The sequence below is a fragment of the Thunnus thynnus genome, chromosome 22 (genome assembly GCF_963924715.1).
Source record: "Thunnus thynnus chromosome 22, fThuThy2.1, whole genome shotgun sequence".
In the NCBI taxonomy this organism is placed as follows: domain Eukaryota; kingdom Metazoa; phylum Chordata; class Actinopteri; order Scombriformes; family Scombridae; genus Thunnus; species Thunnus thynnus.
Genome location: NC_089538.1, coordinates 18,164,686 through 18,183,841, shown reverse-complemented (window position 1 = coordinate 18,183,841; position 19,156 = coordinate 18,164,686). Strand labels below are relative to the sequence as shown.

The 19,156-nt window shown below is 38.6% G+C and overlaps 2 protein-coding genes across 2 annotated transcripts; both read right to left on the bottom strand.

The window, feature by feature from the left end:
* Nucleotides 1-141: 141 nt before the first annotated feature.
* Nucleotides 142-12,068, bottom strand: btr12 (bloodthirsty-related gene family, member 12). The gene is made up of 8 exons (XM_067580074.1): nucleotides 12,016-12,068; nucleotides 9,380-9,879; nucleotides 8,890-9,081; nucleotides 8,641-8,736; nucleotides 4,920-5,153; nucleotides 3,634-3,781; nucleotides 2,655-2,681; nucleotides 142-1,638 (listed from the first exon to the last, which is right to left on the bottom strand). Exons 1-8 carry the CDS (start codon nucleotides 12,020-12,022, stop codon nucleotides 1,100-1,102), a joined length of 1,743 nt encoding a protein of 580 aa, XP_067436175.1. The 5' UTR covers nucleotides 12,023-12,068; the 3' UTR covers nucleotides 142-1,099.
* A 462-nt stretch (nucleotides 12,069-12,530) lies between these two features.
* Nucleotides 12,531-18,954, bottom strand: LOC137174654 (E3 ubiquitin-protein ligase TRIM39-like). The gene is made up of 6 exons (XM_067580076.1): nucleotides 18,344-18,954; nucleotides 17,230-17,325; nucleotides 15,972-16,205; nucleotides 14,611-14,758; nucleotides 14,094-14,120; nucleotides 12,531-13,865 (listed from the first exon to the last, which is right to left on the bottom strand). The coding sequence occupies exons 1-6, from the start codon at nucleotides 18,929-18,931 to the stop codon at nucleotides 13,318-13,320; spliced, it is 1,641 nt and encodes a 546-aa protein (XP_067436177.1). The 5' UTR covers nucleotides 18,932-18,954; the 3' UTR covers nucleotides 12,531-13,317.
* Between the last annotated feature and the right edge of the window lie 202 nt (nucleotides 18,955-19,156).

Sequence of the window (19,156 nt, the reverse complement as noted above, 5' to 3'; positions counted from 1 at the left end):
AGTTTGGGTTTAAAACCCTGAAACATTCTTAAGAATGACAACTAAGTCCCTTCTAGTTTCAGAGCCTGTTCAGAAGCTAAACCATTTGTTCTCCCCTTGATTGAAAGTTGGAAAAAATAATCAAGATAAAATTTATTTTTTGTGGCTGATCATGTTTATTGAATACATTCAGGAAGAGGGTACAAAAGCAATCATTTCATATAAAAAATACAGCACATAGCTTCATGGTCCTTAAAACAATCCTGTGTCCATGATATGTTTTTAAAAAGGCCTGTTTCAAACAATGTCATGGTCCTACACTACAGTACGTACAAAAATCTTTCATTTTGGCTCCCCAGGCAAGCCTAAACTGCTAGAAATTAAATGTGCATATATTAACTTCATTGCTTTAATCTGTAAAGTCTCCAAAGCCTTATTGATACAGTTAAACAAAGACTTAAATTGTAAGGAAAAGTGCCAAAGCTGTAGCATCACTCAAGATTAACAAATCTCCTTATCATGTCCAACTGCACAAAGTGAGAACCCCCGATCAAAACTTGACCTTTGTAGAAATTCTCGCTAGTCCTTCTCATGTTTTCGCACTATGATCTACGTCTTGTTTTTTTTATATACAATTTCAGAGTTTACAGTATGAAGAAACAGTTGGCTACTTGTGACATTTGAGTAACAAAATTGTAAATTGACGTCAGTGTAATATGTAGTCAGTCAATAAAGTACCATCAATGTTACATTTTGGTTTCCATTGACCTAAACACACACTAGTAATACAATGCATGCTTTTTTATTGCTTTAAAACAGTCACAATACAGTAGGATATATATTGGACCAGATTTTTTATTGAGAAAATGTCATAACCTGACTGTTTCAATTTTGCAGTGTGTCGTTTTAAAATGCAAAATAGTTTCCTTTTTTAGCTTTCATGAGATTGGAATTTGTTTGAAGTAAAGTGCTTTGCAAACAAAGGAAACTGTCATGACGTTGCTTCATTTAGAAACACCAACTACAGGACAAAATCACCTGTTCAAAATTTTTAAAAATGTCTGCACTTTACAACCAAACCTTTTCTTTTCTAACCTAAAGCTATATGTGTGGTGTCAGGTCAGGCGTGTTTAACAGGGGTTATAATGAGAGGACAGGAGTTCTTCCCATCCTGGGTGAGGCAAGGACTGAAGATAGGGTACAGACTCTCATTAAAGTTGTCTATGAAGGTGTAGAGATGCAGGCGTGCCTTCACGTCATAGAAGGAGATCTGGCCTCCTTCATAATCCAAGTAGATTCCCACTTTGTGGGGTTGGAAAGGCAGCGGTAGAGGCACACGGGACGATGCCAGAGCCTTCACCTCCCCGTTCTTCAGCCACAGGCACCAGTATCCTCCCTCTGGACTCAGCTTGATCTCACCTTTGCGGCGGGCCGAGGCACGGGTCATGCCGAGCGTCCAGGCTGTCTTACGCCCCACATCCACCTCCCAGTAGTGGCGTCCAGAGTTGAGACCCTCTCTGCTCAGGACAAAGAGGGCTGGGCTGAAGCGTTTCGGGCCTTCGGAGTGAGAGGATTTGCGTTCTTCATACCTCACCTGGCGACCGTCGTCGGACACAACCAGGTTCCTTTGGGCAGTACCAGGGTCTAAAATCACCTCACCTGGCCAGGAAAAAGAAGAGCAGAAGAATGACATTTTTTACTATCACAATAATGGATTTTCGGTGTCAGAACACGTATGCTTGATGCAGTGATTCCTTCACATCATGACTGTCAAAAATGTGCCTGTTATAGTTCATGATTTGATTTCAGAACTCCTTAGATGATTATTTGACCCCAACTAATGCTGTCCTTTGGACTGTAAAACTGAATTTCACCCAAAACAAAAATGTGACAGTGAACTTGGCACTCTTTGACCCCTTCATCACTGAGCTTGCTCCTACTCTCACAGCATTAGTTTTAACTTTGGATGGGTTTATTTTAAATGTGAGGACCCATCACTTCGTGTAAAATGATCTATCCAGCCACTCTGCACTGTACTTTCCCTGTCAGCAGTCGTTTATTATGCACATGCGCACTTTTAAAAAGCTAATTAGAAACCTGGATATGTGTATACATGGCAGGGAAACCCCCGTTCTCCAGGAGAAATCTACCTGGAAAATCTGGTTTTCTCTAATCCCCTACCCTGACTATAGTAACCAGGTTTCTCTTTTACATGACAGTTAAGAAAATCAGCTGTCTGGAGAAAGCCAACTGTAACCTGTTAACTTACATGCATGTAAACACACTGAAAGTCCAGTTTGAGGCTTCTTCTAAATGCATTTTATTGTCATTTCCCCAAATTTTGACATATTTGGAAATTTGGGGATAGCTGCAAGATCCGACTACTACTAGAACTACCAGAATGTGGGTTTGAGTAATGTTTGGCCGCACAGTTTGTAATCACTAAATGGTTAGAAAGGTTTTAACTGGCTAACTGGATTCATCTTGTCTGTACTGTGAGAATGTGGCGTCATCTTGTGGCCATTTACAAGAACTGAAACTCATATTAAGCTTTGATTGCACTGTCCAAGATCGCCAAACACACTCTCTTCCAACAACACTTATTAGAAGTGTCATGCCCGATTGAAACCACCAATATAATATCACCAAGCTGATAAACTTGAAGTGTTACTCACTTGAGTAGTTCTGCACCTTCCGCAGTTCTGAGAGGGAGAGAAAGCAACACAGAAATAGAGAGAGAGAGTAAGTCATACAGCTGAAGAGTCAAAGTCGAAGCAGATGGCACGTGTGGGTGGTAAACATGTAGATCTAAGCCAGAGCTTTAAGTGCTCAAGACATGTGCTGCTGTCAGTCAGCCCTCTGCTGCCGCCTCCCCATTGATTCCAAATGGATGAACTGTGGAATCAACACTATCTCCATCTGTCCAGCCATCTTGTATGTGTGAACGTGTGAGTGTCTGGGGGGGGTTGTTGGAGAATGATGAGTCACTTTTCTATTTCAAAGTGCTTGTAGTGACCTACATATCCCTGTTTTGGATTTTACACAGGAAGTGTTGTTGAAATTGGACAAGGAGAGATGGATTTTACTGTATATTTAGCACCCAACTGGATGTGGTTGATTTTTAAGTTTTAATATATCACTTTGGACATTTTGGATATTATTCTTGCTTCCAAATCTTATATATTTTTTGCAATTAGACATGTAATATGACATATCACATAAGAAGGGACAGTACAATGGTTTTTTAAAAATACAAATTGTTGGAAAAATGCATTTTACTAGTCTTTTGTAAAATTGGTACAAAATTAAGTGTGTGACATTTGGTCATACAAAATAACATGAACATGTAATCCAGTACAATAGCACTGTAATGAATACTGCTAATGTTAATCTTATGATGTTTAGTTTTTGTTATTTTAACAAAATCAAATGTTTCATTCAACTCTTTACATCTTTATTGGTATTATTGGATGTGACCACATGTTCATGTAATGTCCATTTTGTCTTGGGAGTCTGCACGTTATCACTAAGTTACTACACAAAGAAATTCTTGTGTATTTACTACTAAATTTATGGACAGAGTGAGTCTTTCAAAAATCTGCGAATCTATTGAAAATTGTGTGAGAAATGAACTCTGGCTATGGCTTCCCTCACCTTTCCCATACAATCTTTTAAGCTCCTCTTGGAACTTGTCCATGAGGCTGCTGACGGAGGAGCGGATGGTTCCCAGATAAAGGTCAGTGTTGATGCTCACCGCCGACCAATCAGTGGGCTCAGGAGGGGGCTGCAGCGTCACCAGGTTCTACAGGAAGTGGAGGAGAAAGGTTATGGTATAGAATGAATAAGAGGTTTGAAAAATAGATGTTACTTAGTTCAGTACCGACTTATTGATTTATACAAATATATGGGCTCTTGATAGTGTGCAGATTTATAAATTTGCTGCCTGTCTCTGTAAATCTAAATCTTGTAATGCAGATAACCAACACAGAGCTCTCTGCACATTGTCAGTTTGACAAGAAAATCAAAGAACTTTTAGCAGATGATGAGGTGCAGATGAGCACATTTTTGTCAACAGAAAAAAAAGTCACAGATAAAGACCAGTGTGTCCGCAAGGAAAAACACAACTCAAAATCCAGTCTTACTCTTGCTGTAGCTTTGTTCTTCCAAACACTGTATTTGGGTATGCAAGGCCATATGCCTTTGCTTCCCCTTCCTACAGTACTATCTGGAAAAATTCATCTACTTCAAAGACATCTTTCATATGAGAGAGAATCAACATTTTATCCAGATAAACAGTCCAGGATAAATGCACAAGGGGAACTTCCACAACAGCTGGCTCTGTTCATAGAGGCTTTTGATGTTGTGTCACAAATCTCCTTGCAACTACAGCTGGTGCAACTATGGATAATTAGCTGTGTAAACATTACGGCTAGATAATTATATTTTCAAAAATATATAGTGTCGGTCTGCAAGTACAGGTCAGTAACATTACTATAAAAGCCAGTAGTCTGTTAAAGCACATTTATTTTCATTTAGGTGTTACACATGGCTTACACAGTAATGTGTTTAGCTTCAGTCTCTGAAAATGTTCTCCTTTGCTGTGTCCCAAATGCATACTAAGTGTGTTTTGAGTATCTAGGTTACACACCGAAAAAAATGAATAATGAAATAATACTTAAAATTCAAGCATGCATTTTTAAAGTTGGCATTTGAGGATGCTGTTGATTTAAACTATTAAAGGCTATATAGTAGTATAGTATACTACTATATCAAAAACATTATATAATAGAAATGGTGACCAGCTGCTGAAAAAAAAGTGAAAAGACACAAGGCTTGAATCATTTCCTGTTGGTTCCAAATGTGACAGCTCTTGAAACTGAAAAAGAAAACTCTTAAATAATAGTCAGTGTTATGTGACCTGAAAGGATGTACTGTATTACCTGCAGGAAGACCACTTTGTCCTGGGTCTGTGCATAGGCCTCCAGCTCATTGCTCCTCCTCCTCAGCTGGCTCAGTTCGTTCTCCAAACCTCGGGCCAGCTCCTGAGCGTGACGCTCAGCCTCACGTTGGCGTGTGGCGATCAGCTCCACCAGCTCTGCCTGACTCTGCTCCACCAGGCGCTGCAGCTCGGCGTAAACCTGCCAGCTCTCCTCCAACTCCTTCTGAGCACTGGCCTGCAAAGAAGGCGACAGGGGAGGAGAGGTTAAGGTGACTATGCACCATAGCTGTCAAGACCACTAAGTGCAAATTGAAGCAAATGTAAGCTCCAAAAGGGCCCCAAGACAAGGTCAAGACCAACTTTCTTCAAGACCAAGTAAAAAGTAGGAAATTCATCAAATTTTCTTGGTTACATGATATACTAAATTTGAGCCTGTTAGCAAAACTATGCAAATTTTATAAATTTATTAGGGAGATTTTTTAAGTCTGAGAAAATAACTTGCGTTGAGGCTCGGAGACTTCAAATTTAAAATATATTTCCGCATTGACCAGTTGAAAAGCTGCCTTTGAGCTGCCATTATGGGAAATGTCAGGTACTGTGTTTTTTTGGAGATTGACAATTACTAGAGAGCAAAAAATCTAAATATTTTGCCTCTGATGCTTTGATTTTTACCATTTTCTGTTATTATCTGTCTCTTGTGAGGCCCCCTACTTTATGGAAGTCTAATACTAAATTACTGTAGTTACACTTTAAATGTTTTATACATACTAAAGATTTAAGGACTTACTGTACAATTTTAGATTTTTGAACATATCTGAAGGACAATTTGCATGATATTTTATTAATTACCACTCAGCACCTCCCTGGATTGATCTTTCATTGACTGCTGTCTAAGCAAAAGCTGAAATGTATTTTATCTTGTATTTTATTTTTAATATTTATCACTTCTGAGGGTAACCCAGTATTTAAATTGTGCACCTCAACTGCATCTCACCTGATCTATGTCTAGCCAGTTAAAAGTTTTATGCACCTTATATCTGGAGCCAACTCCCAGAAAACCTGAGGTGTGCTTCAAATTGAAATTTAAAACATTTTTGTTGGCCATTGACTTTTATGAAATTGAATTAGGAACCATTCATTTGCAATGCCTCATAACTTCACTGTATATTTTATTTTTATTCAATCTTATTTTTATCTTCTGTCTTATTTAACTCATATTTTTATGTCTTTTTATGTCTCATGTAAAGAACTTTGATTCCTTGATGTTGAAAAGTGCTATACTACGGAAGCCAAGAACGGTTGCGCTTTCAGTTATTTTTTTAACGCCGTTATCTTGAGATCACTAGTTAATTATTTCATTATTATTATCATGAGAAAACAAAAGGTTATTTCCTCTTCTTACTTATAAATATATCTGTTTTTCTGATATTTTCTGTCATATTTTATTCATTAAAAGTTATTTACCAAAAACGGTCTCAAAAATGTGGATGTACAAATATATATGGAGATAATAAGTCATTTATTAATAAGGCTTATAGTAACCCCTCACTGCTTTTATAAATCCTTTGACGAATTAGGGATGAATCCTCCTTGACAGTCATGACAGCCATCTTGAAGGCTGAAATCAGCCGTGATCAAATGAACCAGACTCTCATTTTCGAGTTCTCCATAATTATCCTGTGATCTCGAGAAAACAAGTTGTTATCTCATTATCTCGAGAAATCAGCCTTTTGTTTTCTCGAGATAATGAGATAAATTAACCCATTTCACGAGAAAATGAGCTTTGTTATCTCAAGATCACGAAATAATTAACTCGTGATCCTGAGATAACGGCATTAAAAAATATAATTGCAAGTACGGCCGTTCTCGGCTTCCGTACTATATAAATAAACTTGCCTTCTCTTCAAGCGTCTACCGTCTAAATCCCATATCTCTGTCTCGCCTGATTTCTTTCCCTCTCAATTACTGACTGACAGGGTTAGGCCCCAAATAAAACCTTCGAAACACATTAGCCTCTAACAAATGAACCTGTGAAATGCGGTAATGTCAGTAATCACTGCTCCTTTTGTCCAATGTCTCCTGAGTGATTTACTGTCTGCTGCTTGTGCAACTGGACAAACAGGTTACTGTGTTTTCCCCCAGTCTGGTACAGGAAACCACTAAGCTTTTCATCTTAAACTTACCCCCGAGTGGGTTTCAACATTATTCTATGATTGCCAGTTAGTTTTTTTTTACTCTCTGGCAAAAAGTGCAAAAATATTCTGTAAACTAATGAAGTGTTTTGCATTGTTTGACCATAATTTAATCCCAAAGATTCAAAAGAATTAAGTGATGTGTCATTGTCTCCATATCTACAAGTATTTGTAGCATGCAGATGGACCCACACGACAACATGCACATCGTGTTGCAGTCGTGTTTATACAGTACACACACACAGATATGGACATCTTGATAGTCAACCCTTTGGTAACTGAATCCTCTTTGTATTCTTAAAAGCAGATAAACATGTCATCAAGCAGGAAACCAACTACCAGGAGTAGAAATGTTTGCTTATCTGAAAGCTTTAGCTATAATGTCCTCTAGTTTCTGAAAAATCAAAAGTCAGCATCATGTTTCTAATTTGTTATTGTACAAAAAATATGTGTAGAAAAGGTCTCTAATTTTACTCATTTGGCACACTCATTAATTGGATTGTTATCGAAAATGATCCAAAGCCTCAATAGCAGTTTAGCCATATTACAACAACAATTACAATTCTTTCAGTCACACAAACCAAGACATTTAATCCTTTATGTTTGAGGTTCATACTGTCATGAGGCAGTAGGTAAAAACAGGGTGTGGGAAACTAAAGGGAAATGTCTACACTGGTCACACCGGTTGGACGGCCTCAGACATGCATCTGCGTCTATATACCCGAAAGAACAACAAACAGAATTAGCAGGCCGTCTTCTCCACTACCGCAGAGCATGAGTGGTACAGTATGAGAAAGGTCCTGTCCAAATATTTTGTAGATTTTCCAAGGAAGCCGAGGTAAACAGAGATAAGAGTTTGTAACTGAAAGGTCATCCCACCAACAGCTTTGAGTCCTGTCAGAGTGCCCTTGAGCAACAGGCTACCCACGTTTTATGCGTCTGTATGGATTAGAGAGCTGCTTGAAGTGTAAATAAAGCCTTTGAGCTTCAGCACATGAAGAGTGCAACATCAGAGTGGACTAGGCAAATATTTAATATGGGATGGAAATGACAACAGCAATACAACAGACTGCTGGTCAAACAGAATTTAAAACATAAGACATGAATGATTAAGATCCGGTTGAAATGGAATAAATTTCAGTGAATCACAAAGTAGTGATTTACTATGAAGTAGGTGAGTCAGTGTCATCCACTTCTGATAAGATATGTATTTTATAATTTGACCGATACTACACTGATTTTCTAACATCAATCTAATGTCTAATTTGGACACAAAAAAAGTATCAATAATATATCAGCAAAGTTCTTGAAGAGATCAATTTACATTTTATTTTCTGTTTTTTCCATGAAATTGTTGATGTGGAGTTAATCAAAAAGGAGCTGTAGGCATCATTTAAAAAAAAGGCTGATACTCACTGAAAACTGACACCAACACTTTCAAATGCCTGGGCTGTACTGACACACACACACACACACACTCTCACAGGCAAGGTGTTGGTTCTTAGCAGACCAAGCCTTCACTGGACTCACCTTGATGACCTTGATGGATTGTTTGATTTCCTCCAGTTTCTTGGCTCTTTCCTTGATCAAATGTTTCAGCTCTGACCTCTTCTTTCCCAGATTACTCTGTAAATATTTTCAAGAAAATCTGATTTTGAACACACCGTTTCATTAAATTTTTTTTTGGTTTTGTTAATTGAATTATAGTTGATTTTCACACTTGTATACAAGCAAAAAAATATAGGATTGGTGGTAATAAGTGGGTACAGATGAGCTCACCATCTTCTTCTTCCACTCGTGGTCAGCGGAGACGATTTCATGGGATTTGTGTGACGTTTCAGCGCAGGCCGTGCAGATGCAGGTGTGGTCGGTGCGGCAGTAGACCTCCAGAAGACGTTCATGTTTCTTACAGATCTTCTCCTCCAGGTGGAAGGTGGGTTCGATCAGACGATGAGACGTCAGAGACTTTACCTGCGAATTAGTGCATGGAGGACGAGAGAGCCGTGAATTTGAATGGGCAAATGTAAGCATAACAAACCCAGGACTGCGGTTTACTAGATCCCCAGACATGGAAGGAAATCTAGTTAAGCGAAATCCTCAAATGCTCCCTCATCCAACGCTACTGATTTACCTTTAAGCAAGACCCTTAACCACATTCTGTGAGTCTGCTTTGTACAGTAAAGAAAAGTCTTACAATATGAAATGAGGTATTTCCCAGGAGGAAGAAAACAGATACTGTGCAATAACCCTAAAAAAGCAAACAACTGACCTTTTTATGATGTCTGAGGTGGGTCTCACAGAATGATCCAGGGCAGTTTACACAAGACTTGAGCGCCTTTAACTTCCTCCCAATACAGGCATCACAGGGGACCTCCCCGGCCCGGGCGAACTCCCCGGTGTCAAGCACTGAAGGGCCCCCGTGGCCTGAATCTGAGCTCAGATTCAGTGTGGATCCTCGAGAGGCTGTCCCAGTTCCCCCGGCTCCCCCGGCTCCCGCGGCCCCTCCTGCTCCTCCAGCCATCATCAGCCCCTGGAACTGGGAGGAGATTTCAGCCAGGACCCTGTTGACGCTCATCTCTGGCTTTTTGGGGTAGCTTTTCTTGCACATGGGGCAGGAGAACTTCTTGCTGTGGTTCCAGTAGCCCTGCAGGCAGGCCTTGCAGAAGCTGTGGCCGCAAGGGGTGGAGACAGGCTCCACGAACACCTCCAGGCAGATGGAGCAGCTGAACTGCTCCTCGGAGAGGACCCGGCCTCCCGGAGAGCTCATGCCTGGAAGAAAGAGGGACAAAAGGGAGAGAGAGCGGCATGATATACTATAGGTTAGATGCTAAATAGAGAATCCACATCTAGAAGTCCAAAATCATCAACTACTGGACTTATTTGGCCTATAACAAGTCTCAGCTCTCATCGAAGAGGGATGTTCACACCTTTATTTCATGCATGAGTCACTAAGATCATATGGCAGTCGTGTTAGACCGAGAGTGACACGGATTAAAGTGTGAATTGCTGTGAAACCACCTGGGATTGGATATCAGGACAAGTTCATTATAAATAGCAGTTTGGCACCGGTACTGGCAGATTTGACATCTTACATTATTTTTATTTCCAATATTTGACTAAGAGAATGTCACTTGTTAAGATGTAAGTTGTGTTTGATGTGTGAAAACTGACTGTATGTCAGGCTGATATGGGATAGAAACCTTGTGAGGTTGCCACAATGGTAACACGATGTCCCTTTAAAATGTAAACACACTGAATAACACACTTTCCAAAAATATTTACATGACATGTTATGTAATGAGAAACTATAGCGCTCTGTGAGAAAGACTCATGAACAGTTGATATTCAAGTAAAACTCAGGCTGAGGATATGTGATGTCATGCTGTGTTACCTTAATCTGACAGGGTCAAAGGTCAGTCTGTGCACAGCTACAGTCAGTTTGTATAAGCTGGTATTGTTCATTTGGCGCTTGAATCAGGTCATGTAGAGTCCCAGAGGAGGAGAGACTAAATGACTTGTGTAATTAGTTTAATGAGGTCATTCTGTGTAATGACCCAAAAAATATTCTATGACGACCTGCAACATCTTTCAGACACATCCATATGTAGTTTGGGTAAGTCATAAAATCACGATGTAGTTGATGTTCAGAGGCGTTCAATGTCTTATCTGAGTTATCGTAACAAAGGAAAAGTGCATCTTCTCCTGGATTTTGTTACAGCACCTTCAAATCCTAAAATTTCCTCCACCACCCAATGCTGAGTTTTGAAACTCAAAACTGTTCACAGGTGAGTGTTCAAATCATCAACAGTGAGGTGGAAATATTGGATTGTCCTTTTGATAATTTACTGTTTTCTGGTTTAGGTAGTTTCGAACATACTGTAGATTGATGCTGTGGGGAAGCAGAGAGAGCTGAGATTTCTGCTTGCTATTAGGTGCAAAAATAAAGTGAAGCATTTAAGAACTTTTTTTGGGATAATTTACTGTATTTTGTCTGTTCTGAATTATGTAGCTTACAACATACAGTAGATGTTGAGGAGGAAGGGATGCAGTGAAGTGAGCAAGGAGAGGGTGACCATTTAAACTATATTTGGAAGAGTGATAGATGATTGACACAGTGTGAACTCAACAGACACAGCACATAGATGACTGAGTGATGAAGGACAGGGGAATGCCGTATGACTCATTACTTTCACATTCCCACACATTATCAACGGGAGGCAGAAAATCAGTTTGAGGACGAGAAAGGCTACAAGATCAGAAAACATACTTTTGATCCCACAGATAACAAAAACTTTACAGTTCAAGCAGGAAGTTAAGAAATGTAATAGCGTCGTTCTGTCCAGAGGTGGTGAGAAAGTATCTAAGGAATGCAGAAACTCAGGACCTTCTACCTGACATGCTGCTATCTCACTTCAGGTTTAAAAGAAAACAAAGCTCCCACTGGAAAGTTAAACAGTACCAGCTCTGTCAAACTACCATGGTTGTTGTTAATCCAAATGAACTACATTTTTTACAGAATCTCTATTTAGAAATGTTTCCCCTCACAAATTAACACTTACTATAGTTTTTATATATTTAAATGTGTTGACAGTAATACAGATTTGTGAGAGGACATCTGCTTCCTGTATGTAACAGCAAATGAGAATTTAATCAGACGAGATTAACACTGTAGCATAATTTCAGGATCAAATCAGCCTCATATTGTTTAAAAAATATCAACTATTGATCATTTTTTTCAGGCTAAACACATCATACTTTAAGATGTACATTTTTATTAATATATTTTGGATTTTCCAAATGTGTTTTTCTAGAGAACTTCACTTGACACGGACTGTAACTCTGTACTGTAGGCTTACATACACACAGTCAATAGTTAATCACTAAAGCAGATAAAACAGAACTTACTCTGCATGTTTTCCTCTGACGTGGAACGCCACAGTCCTTCACTTCATGTACTTTGCCTTGAATGACACACCAACAGGTGTTGTACTCTTCCTGAAACTTGGAGCAGCACCTCCCACTCTCAGTGCGACACACCCAAATTTACACACATGCGCTGCTTTTGTTCACACAGTTTTCACTGACTTCTATGGCTCTGCTGTGTGGATATGCAAACACCCTAAACTTAAAACTGTGTTGTGTTTTCTCCATTTCAACAGGCCTCTACCTGAAAAGACTAAATGAATGATTAAATGAATCCTTCAGATATCAACAGTAGTTGGTAAGGTTTTGCTGTTTGTTTGCCCCCAATATGTGATATTCAATAAATTGTCTTTATAGTTTAAGATTAATTGTTGTAATTTTCTTTATTCTTTATTTTGATTCATATTGGATTCACAAAGCGGTTTCTAGTCTTTAAAAAAAAAAAAAAATGAAAAGAACCGCAATATAAAATCAAACAGATTAGTGTAACAAGAAAAACAAAACAAACAGGAAACAAGTGAACTGATTTGATTTATGAATTTTCAAATGACACAAAACAGTCAAAAAATCAAACAATACAAAGGACAAAAAACTTTTAACTCAAAAAAATTACAGAAGATCTCAAACAATGATGATTAAAACAAAACTAACTCTATGTGTTCATCAGCTTTTGTTATAGTGACTTTATTTTCTATTACGTTATGTACTGTAACTTTATTTGTACATCTCCCAAAACCACAGAGGCAATTCAAAGTGCTTTACATCAGGCAAACAGAAGATTTAGGACAATCTAAAAACACAATAACAAAAAAATTTGCTCTAAGATGAAAAGTAAATAAAATGTAAGATAAAATCAAACGAACAAATATAAAAACAATAGATCAGAAAACACCCAGATAAATCCTGTTAACTTGTTGCACAATCCATCACACAAGTAAAGCTGTATTTTTTTTTTAATAGTAATGAATTTTAAAGTTGTAAATGCTGTGCTACCTTATTATAGCTTTAGTACACTGGAAATATCTCAATGTGAAAAAAATTAATATGTAAGCAAAACGGCAGCAAACAACACACTGACCCTAGAAATATACAAGAAGCACTGATGGTAATGTGATGCAGTAATTATAAGGCGTAATATTCCTTTTAGGCTTCAGGGTAAATCATAACTATTACATTAGATCAGTGTTTGTGTCTGGACCTATACAATCATTATCTAGGCTATATATGTAACAGTAAGAAAAGTAGGTCTATTTTGCTTTGGATGATGACATTTGGTGAGTGTTTTCATTTTGTAATCTCTACTGTCATAATTTTCAGAGGAGCCACCTCCTTCTTTTCTGTCGTCAAACATGGATTAAATACGGGGTAAACCCTGTCTGTAAAGTTACACTTTGTGTAGGTGAAGATGTAAGTCTTGGCCTCTACATGGAAGAACGACACCTCTCTCTCTTCGTAATCCACAAACACCCCCACCCTCTGAGGACGAGGAGACAACGTCAAAGGAAAAGGATTTTGCGTGAGCACAAAATACTGCCCTCCGTCCACGTGACTAACAGCCCACATTCCACTCTCAGGGGACGGAGTGATCTGCTCTCCTCTCTTTACAGCGCCAGAGGCGACTCCCAGCACCCAGTTGGATTTCTCCTTCACCCCAACCTCCCAGTAGTGCCTGCCTGTGGTTAGACCCTTTGTCGCAAGAGCAAAAGGGTTTTCTGTGAACCTCGCTGGGCTGCTCTGAACTTTCTGCTTCTTTGGAGACTGCTTGACTTCTTTCCCGTCTTCAGAGACGATGAGCCAGGGCCCCGCAGTGTCGGGGTCAATGGTGATGTCCTCTGTAAGAATAGACAGGATGTGAGGACTAAGCAGTGGTGTGGAGGGTTTTGTGTGGTTAAATGATTCTTTTTGAGACCTTGTAAAGGCTACGTTCAAATTTTAAAGGAAAAGTCAAACAAACAATACATTCTTTTATGTTTTTTTCTTATAATGACATGTAACATTCAGAACTATGAGGTTATTACTGACGGAAGTGAACACCTTGGATGTTGACTTTGAGAAGTTACCTGCATATCGCCGAACTTTCTTGAGCTCTGTGGGGAAAAGACAGAACATAATGAACAATGTGATGGATGATGCTGTTGACGTGATCGGTGATAAATGACAGAGCGGTTAAATGATGTGAAATAGATTGATTTATCAAATCACCTGCAGTGACCAAATGATCTTTAGTGACAGCACAGTTGATCTTTTTTTTTTTTTTTTAATGTGCATTTTCGTCAAATCAAATTCCACCCGTCAAACTGTCAATGAAACAGTGTCAGAAATATTGAGCAATATTTTCATTTATTCATTCATTTCTTCTGTAATTTTAATTTAACTCTCTCTTTAGCAAGGCCAGCATGCACTGGGCAAAAGGAAGGGCCAACACAGATCATCCCTTTCACATTTGTATCGCAATTTCACATCTACAATTTATCTCATCTCCATGTCTTAACAGTGAAAAAAAGCAAGGAGACCCAGAGGGGTTAAGTTAAATTTTGCATTATGGTCATTTTTAATGTGACTTTGTGTCAAACCTACCAGTGGCTGACTGCTTTCTTATTTCCAGGTTGATGAACTCTCGTGCATTAATCAAAGATGTGCGTATATAACCCAAAAAGTCCACTTCATTAACAGGGATGCTGAGCCAGTTCTGAGTTGATGGTAGCATGTAGGCTTGACTGAATGCCTGTTGAATGAGACACAGAAACGATGTTGAAGTTTTTTCACTGGCTGTTAACTTGCTGTTGACTGAGAACACGCTGAAAGCTCTAAGCACAGGTGACACCAAGCACAGTTGGCGCTAAAAGTATTGCGTTGAAAGTTGAGCCAAGACTCACAAGTTAAATGTAAAGTGAAATGAACAACATGACCTTTCGCAATCTGGCGCCATCATCAGGCCAAGGTACACGTTTCTTAACTTTGTCTGCAGACAAGAACATTAGTATTTGACAACTCTGCAAAACCATCGATTACATTTAAACCTACATTAGCTTTTAGAGTTTTTTTGGAAAACAAGTTGTGAACAGAACATTGACATCTCATCACTTTTAAATTGATATATTGAACTTGTTAGCAAACAGCTGCTTATTTACACATCCGGTAGTTACGGAGCAACATTCATTTGGAGTCGTGTTTCTGTCCATCTGATGAATGTAAGTTCAATATTCACTCTCCTTTTAGCTCTGTTTTTGGTCTCTACCAACTCCTGAGGGAAAGATCTGGCTCTTTACCTTTTCACTATGCTAGTTGCTAACTGTGTCTGTTTGGTGCTGAGAAGGTACAGTGGGTTTTAAAAGCTTTTTCTTTGCAAACAGCCTGTTTTGGTTGAAAACGGCACTATGAGAGGAGTGAAGCAAGTTGCATCCAGACAGCTAAATGAGCTGAAATTCGCTATAAAGCTCTATAAAGCTGAGGGGAGCTGCAGAGTCGCTGATAATACACTGTAGGTTCATCACTACCAGCACCTCTCAAACTACACTGTCATGTAATTTTTATTATAAAAAAATTGTGATAATAGGTTTTAATGGCAATTCTAATGTCTGACTATATCTGCACATGGCATGAAATCAGCAAAGTGACTTGAAATTTAGACAGTAATAAAGGTTAGGGAAAGACTATAGTTATGGCAAATACACTAGACGACTAAAACAAATTTCTTTAGGGAAAGATTACAGTTAATAAAAAGGTAAATGTTTATTGTACTGTAGGTCTGCGGAAAGACTCAAATCCGCTTTCTTGCATGACAGTCAATCTTAATTTAATGGTACAGTAAGAGAAATCTGTCAACTCAGACCAAATACACATACATTTAGACATGCATTGTTGTAAGCATACTGTACATAAAGATACATCCATACATTCACATAACAGACAAGTTTAGTCCACCCCCCTCGACTGACCTGCGTGAGGGTGATATGGTCTACAATGTGCAAGAGCTGCTGCAGTTCAACATTTTTCTTCTCCAGCTCAGAAATCTCCTGCCTCAGTTCTTTGATGAGCTTTTCAAATCTCATCTGTTCAGCATCATGTCTGGCCTCAATCTCTTCTAAAAGCTCTTTGTGGGTCTTCTGAATGGACTCTATCACAGACGTGAAGACCTGATCACTTGCTTCCATTTCTTTCTTTGCATTCTCCTACAAGTCAAGCATATAAAACATATCCATATTTTAACAGTGGATCAACCTAGTGATAAAACCACGCAGGCAGTCATTTCTAAGCAAATATGGGAGTTGTCAATTTGTACTTGATAACATATATAAACTTGAACAAGTCTTACTATGTCCATGTACCTTGTAGTAGAAAAAGAAAACTGTAAATTAATACCATCCACTTTTGAATTTAATTAGTTGAAGTAAATGTATCTTATTCATCCGACAAATGTTTAGAAATCAATTTATTTTAATTTCTTCTGCAATGGCTCCAACCATAACCCTGAATCTGTCAGCAAAACCACAAACACCAGTACTGACAAACACAAGTAAATGGATTTTGAAATGTAAAGGCAAAAAATAAAAAAAAAATACAATAAAAAAAAACAGGCAAAAAAGCAATGGTACAAAGAAAATAAAAATAATGACAAAAGATGTCAATTCAAGAGTAAGTACAGAGTTCAGTTGAAGATTTAGTTGAAGTTCAAGCAAAGAAATTTCACTGAAATTGACATTTCAGATGGAAGTATCATTTGAAGTTGAAGTTCTGAAAGAAATCTGTGCTAGTTCAAGTTAGTTGCATAGAAATGTAGTTGTCAGTGGAAGAGTAAGAAATGAAAGCAGTGGAATTGTCTGATGACTTGAAAGTAGTTGAAATGTTTTGGATGAAAAAAAAAAGTGGATAAAAATAAAATTTCATCTGAGATTTGTCGGTTTTTCTTTGACTTTTTAAAGAAAATCTGCCTTTGAAGCTGCACTGAAACAATGTCAACTTCAACTTCACCTCAAGGCTCAAGTTTTTGTTCTTTGACAGCTTTGTGGCCATAAATGATAACTTTTGGGGGCATTTCTTTGAGTAAATGAGATTACTAACAGGTGTGTATGAGTTGAGGCAGGTGTGTGCAGCTGATAAATATCTGATGCGCTGTGCTGTGTGTGAATTCCCTTCCTCCCGAGTTTAATTTCTTTGAAGTCATTCACCATTTTCTTGAGTTGACTTTGAACCCACCTTGGTTTGTTTCTTTGAGTGATTGATTTCCTCAATCCTCTTTTGCCGATCCTGTATCATCAGCTCCACCTCTCTCCCTCTCCTCTTGACCTGAATCTGCAGGAAAATTTAAATAGTAGTGGTGAAAACGTGAGCACACAACTCAACTTTGAGCCAACAAGTCTCCTCCAAGTTTATGTGTTAATGTGATTGCTGGGATACAAACTTTTCTGCACTTATACCCACAAATTTCTGTGTAATATGGTGCAGTGGCTAGTTACATATTTGAACATTTAATGCAAATCAACTGGGAAAACTGGAGAAAATTACTGTTGCAAAAAAATGAGACCATGACTGAGAAAATTATCAGTGTAACTATTAGCATAATTTGGCAACCCTGACCCTAACTTTTAAAAAACAAGACCACATTTCCTATAAATCTCAATGTTTCCTGAACAAAAATGAATCCTTGCATCTAAGCTAACGTCATAATTTACCCTCACACTACTTTCCCTAATAACGACCACATTTTATGTAAGTGTTTCCTGCAACAAAGAGTCATTTCATCTTTTAATCTTTCTACTGTCTTTCACTGCAAGACACCAGAAGCTTTTCTGCCACATTTACTATGAAAAAACTTAACCTTTTGCTGTTTTGTGCTGTAAAGCAATTCAGGAGATAACCTACCAAACTGGACAAAGTAAAATTAAGTGTAGTGGCAACAAGTCCTCCCAGCTATGCAGTGTGTTCAGACCTCTACTTTTTACTTTTAGTACAATTGGGACATACTGCCATTGTAGCACCTGTCATTGCAGCGTCAATGGTCTGTGATCTCTCGGTGGCTCAGCTGATGTGACGAAGATTGCAGATCAGAATAGCTAGAAAAGCATGGATGTATGGACATCCTAGTACTTTTGGCATACTGCATTTGACTTACTATGTATTGGGGCACACTAAATCTTTTTCTGGCATACTAAATTATTCCAGAAAAAGGTCATATGGTGATGAATTATTGATCAAATTTAAAATGCTACACACAGTGTAAAACCTTTTTTGGGCAAGGGGAAAATTAAGAGCTCTTTTAAAGCAACAGGAACAACATGAAACTTGGATTAACAAAATAATGAAATTTTACCATTTTTTGCTGTAACACGGACTCTGCTGTTACAACTTTGTGTTGGCTGTGGTCAGTCTCAGCACAGATCTGACATATGAACTGTTCCTCCTTCCTACAGAACTGCTCGAGGATCTTCTCATGCTTTTTACATATTCTCTCCTCCAGGTTTCTGATTGGCTCAATCAGCTTATGTCTACCCAGAGCTGCTGCTGTCTTGTGAGGCTCCAGGTGGGTCTCACAATAAGATGCCATACAAACCAGGCAGGACTTCATGGCCTTCAGCTTCACACCTGCACAGACATCGCAAGCCACTTCACCAGGTTTGGCCTCACGGGCTTCAGCGCTCGTTACTGTGACTGCATTCGTGTTTTTAAAGTGATCGACCACCTCTCGGAAAGAGATGTTGATCCGAAGCTCGGGTCTTTTGTAAAATATCTCCTTGCACAGGGGACAGCGACACAGTTCTGTGCTGTCCCAGTGCTTCTCAATGCAGAGTTTGCAGAAGTTGTGTCCACATGGAGTAGAGACCGGGTCAGTGAAAAGCTCCAGACACACAGAACAACTAAATGAGTACTTATCCAAAGTGTCTGCCATGTCTGAAATCATTAAGAAAGGGAAACATGCTCTTAAGAAATCATAGTACAATCGCAGTAGTAGTCAAATGATGCAAATAAAATGTTGCTCTTTTAAGACTTTAGTGTCAAGCAGACTGACTTTTTTGTTTAATCAAAATCAAAACATATAAAACATAAAAATCAAAAATAATTTGTGGGGAAATGTACCGGGAGGGTAGGGGACTTCATCTTTGATTAAATCCATCTATTCCTTCCT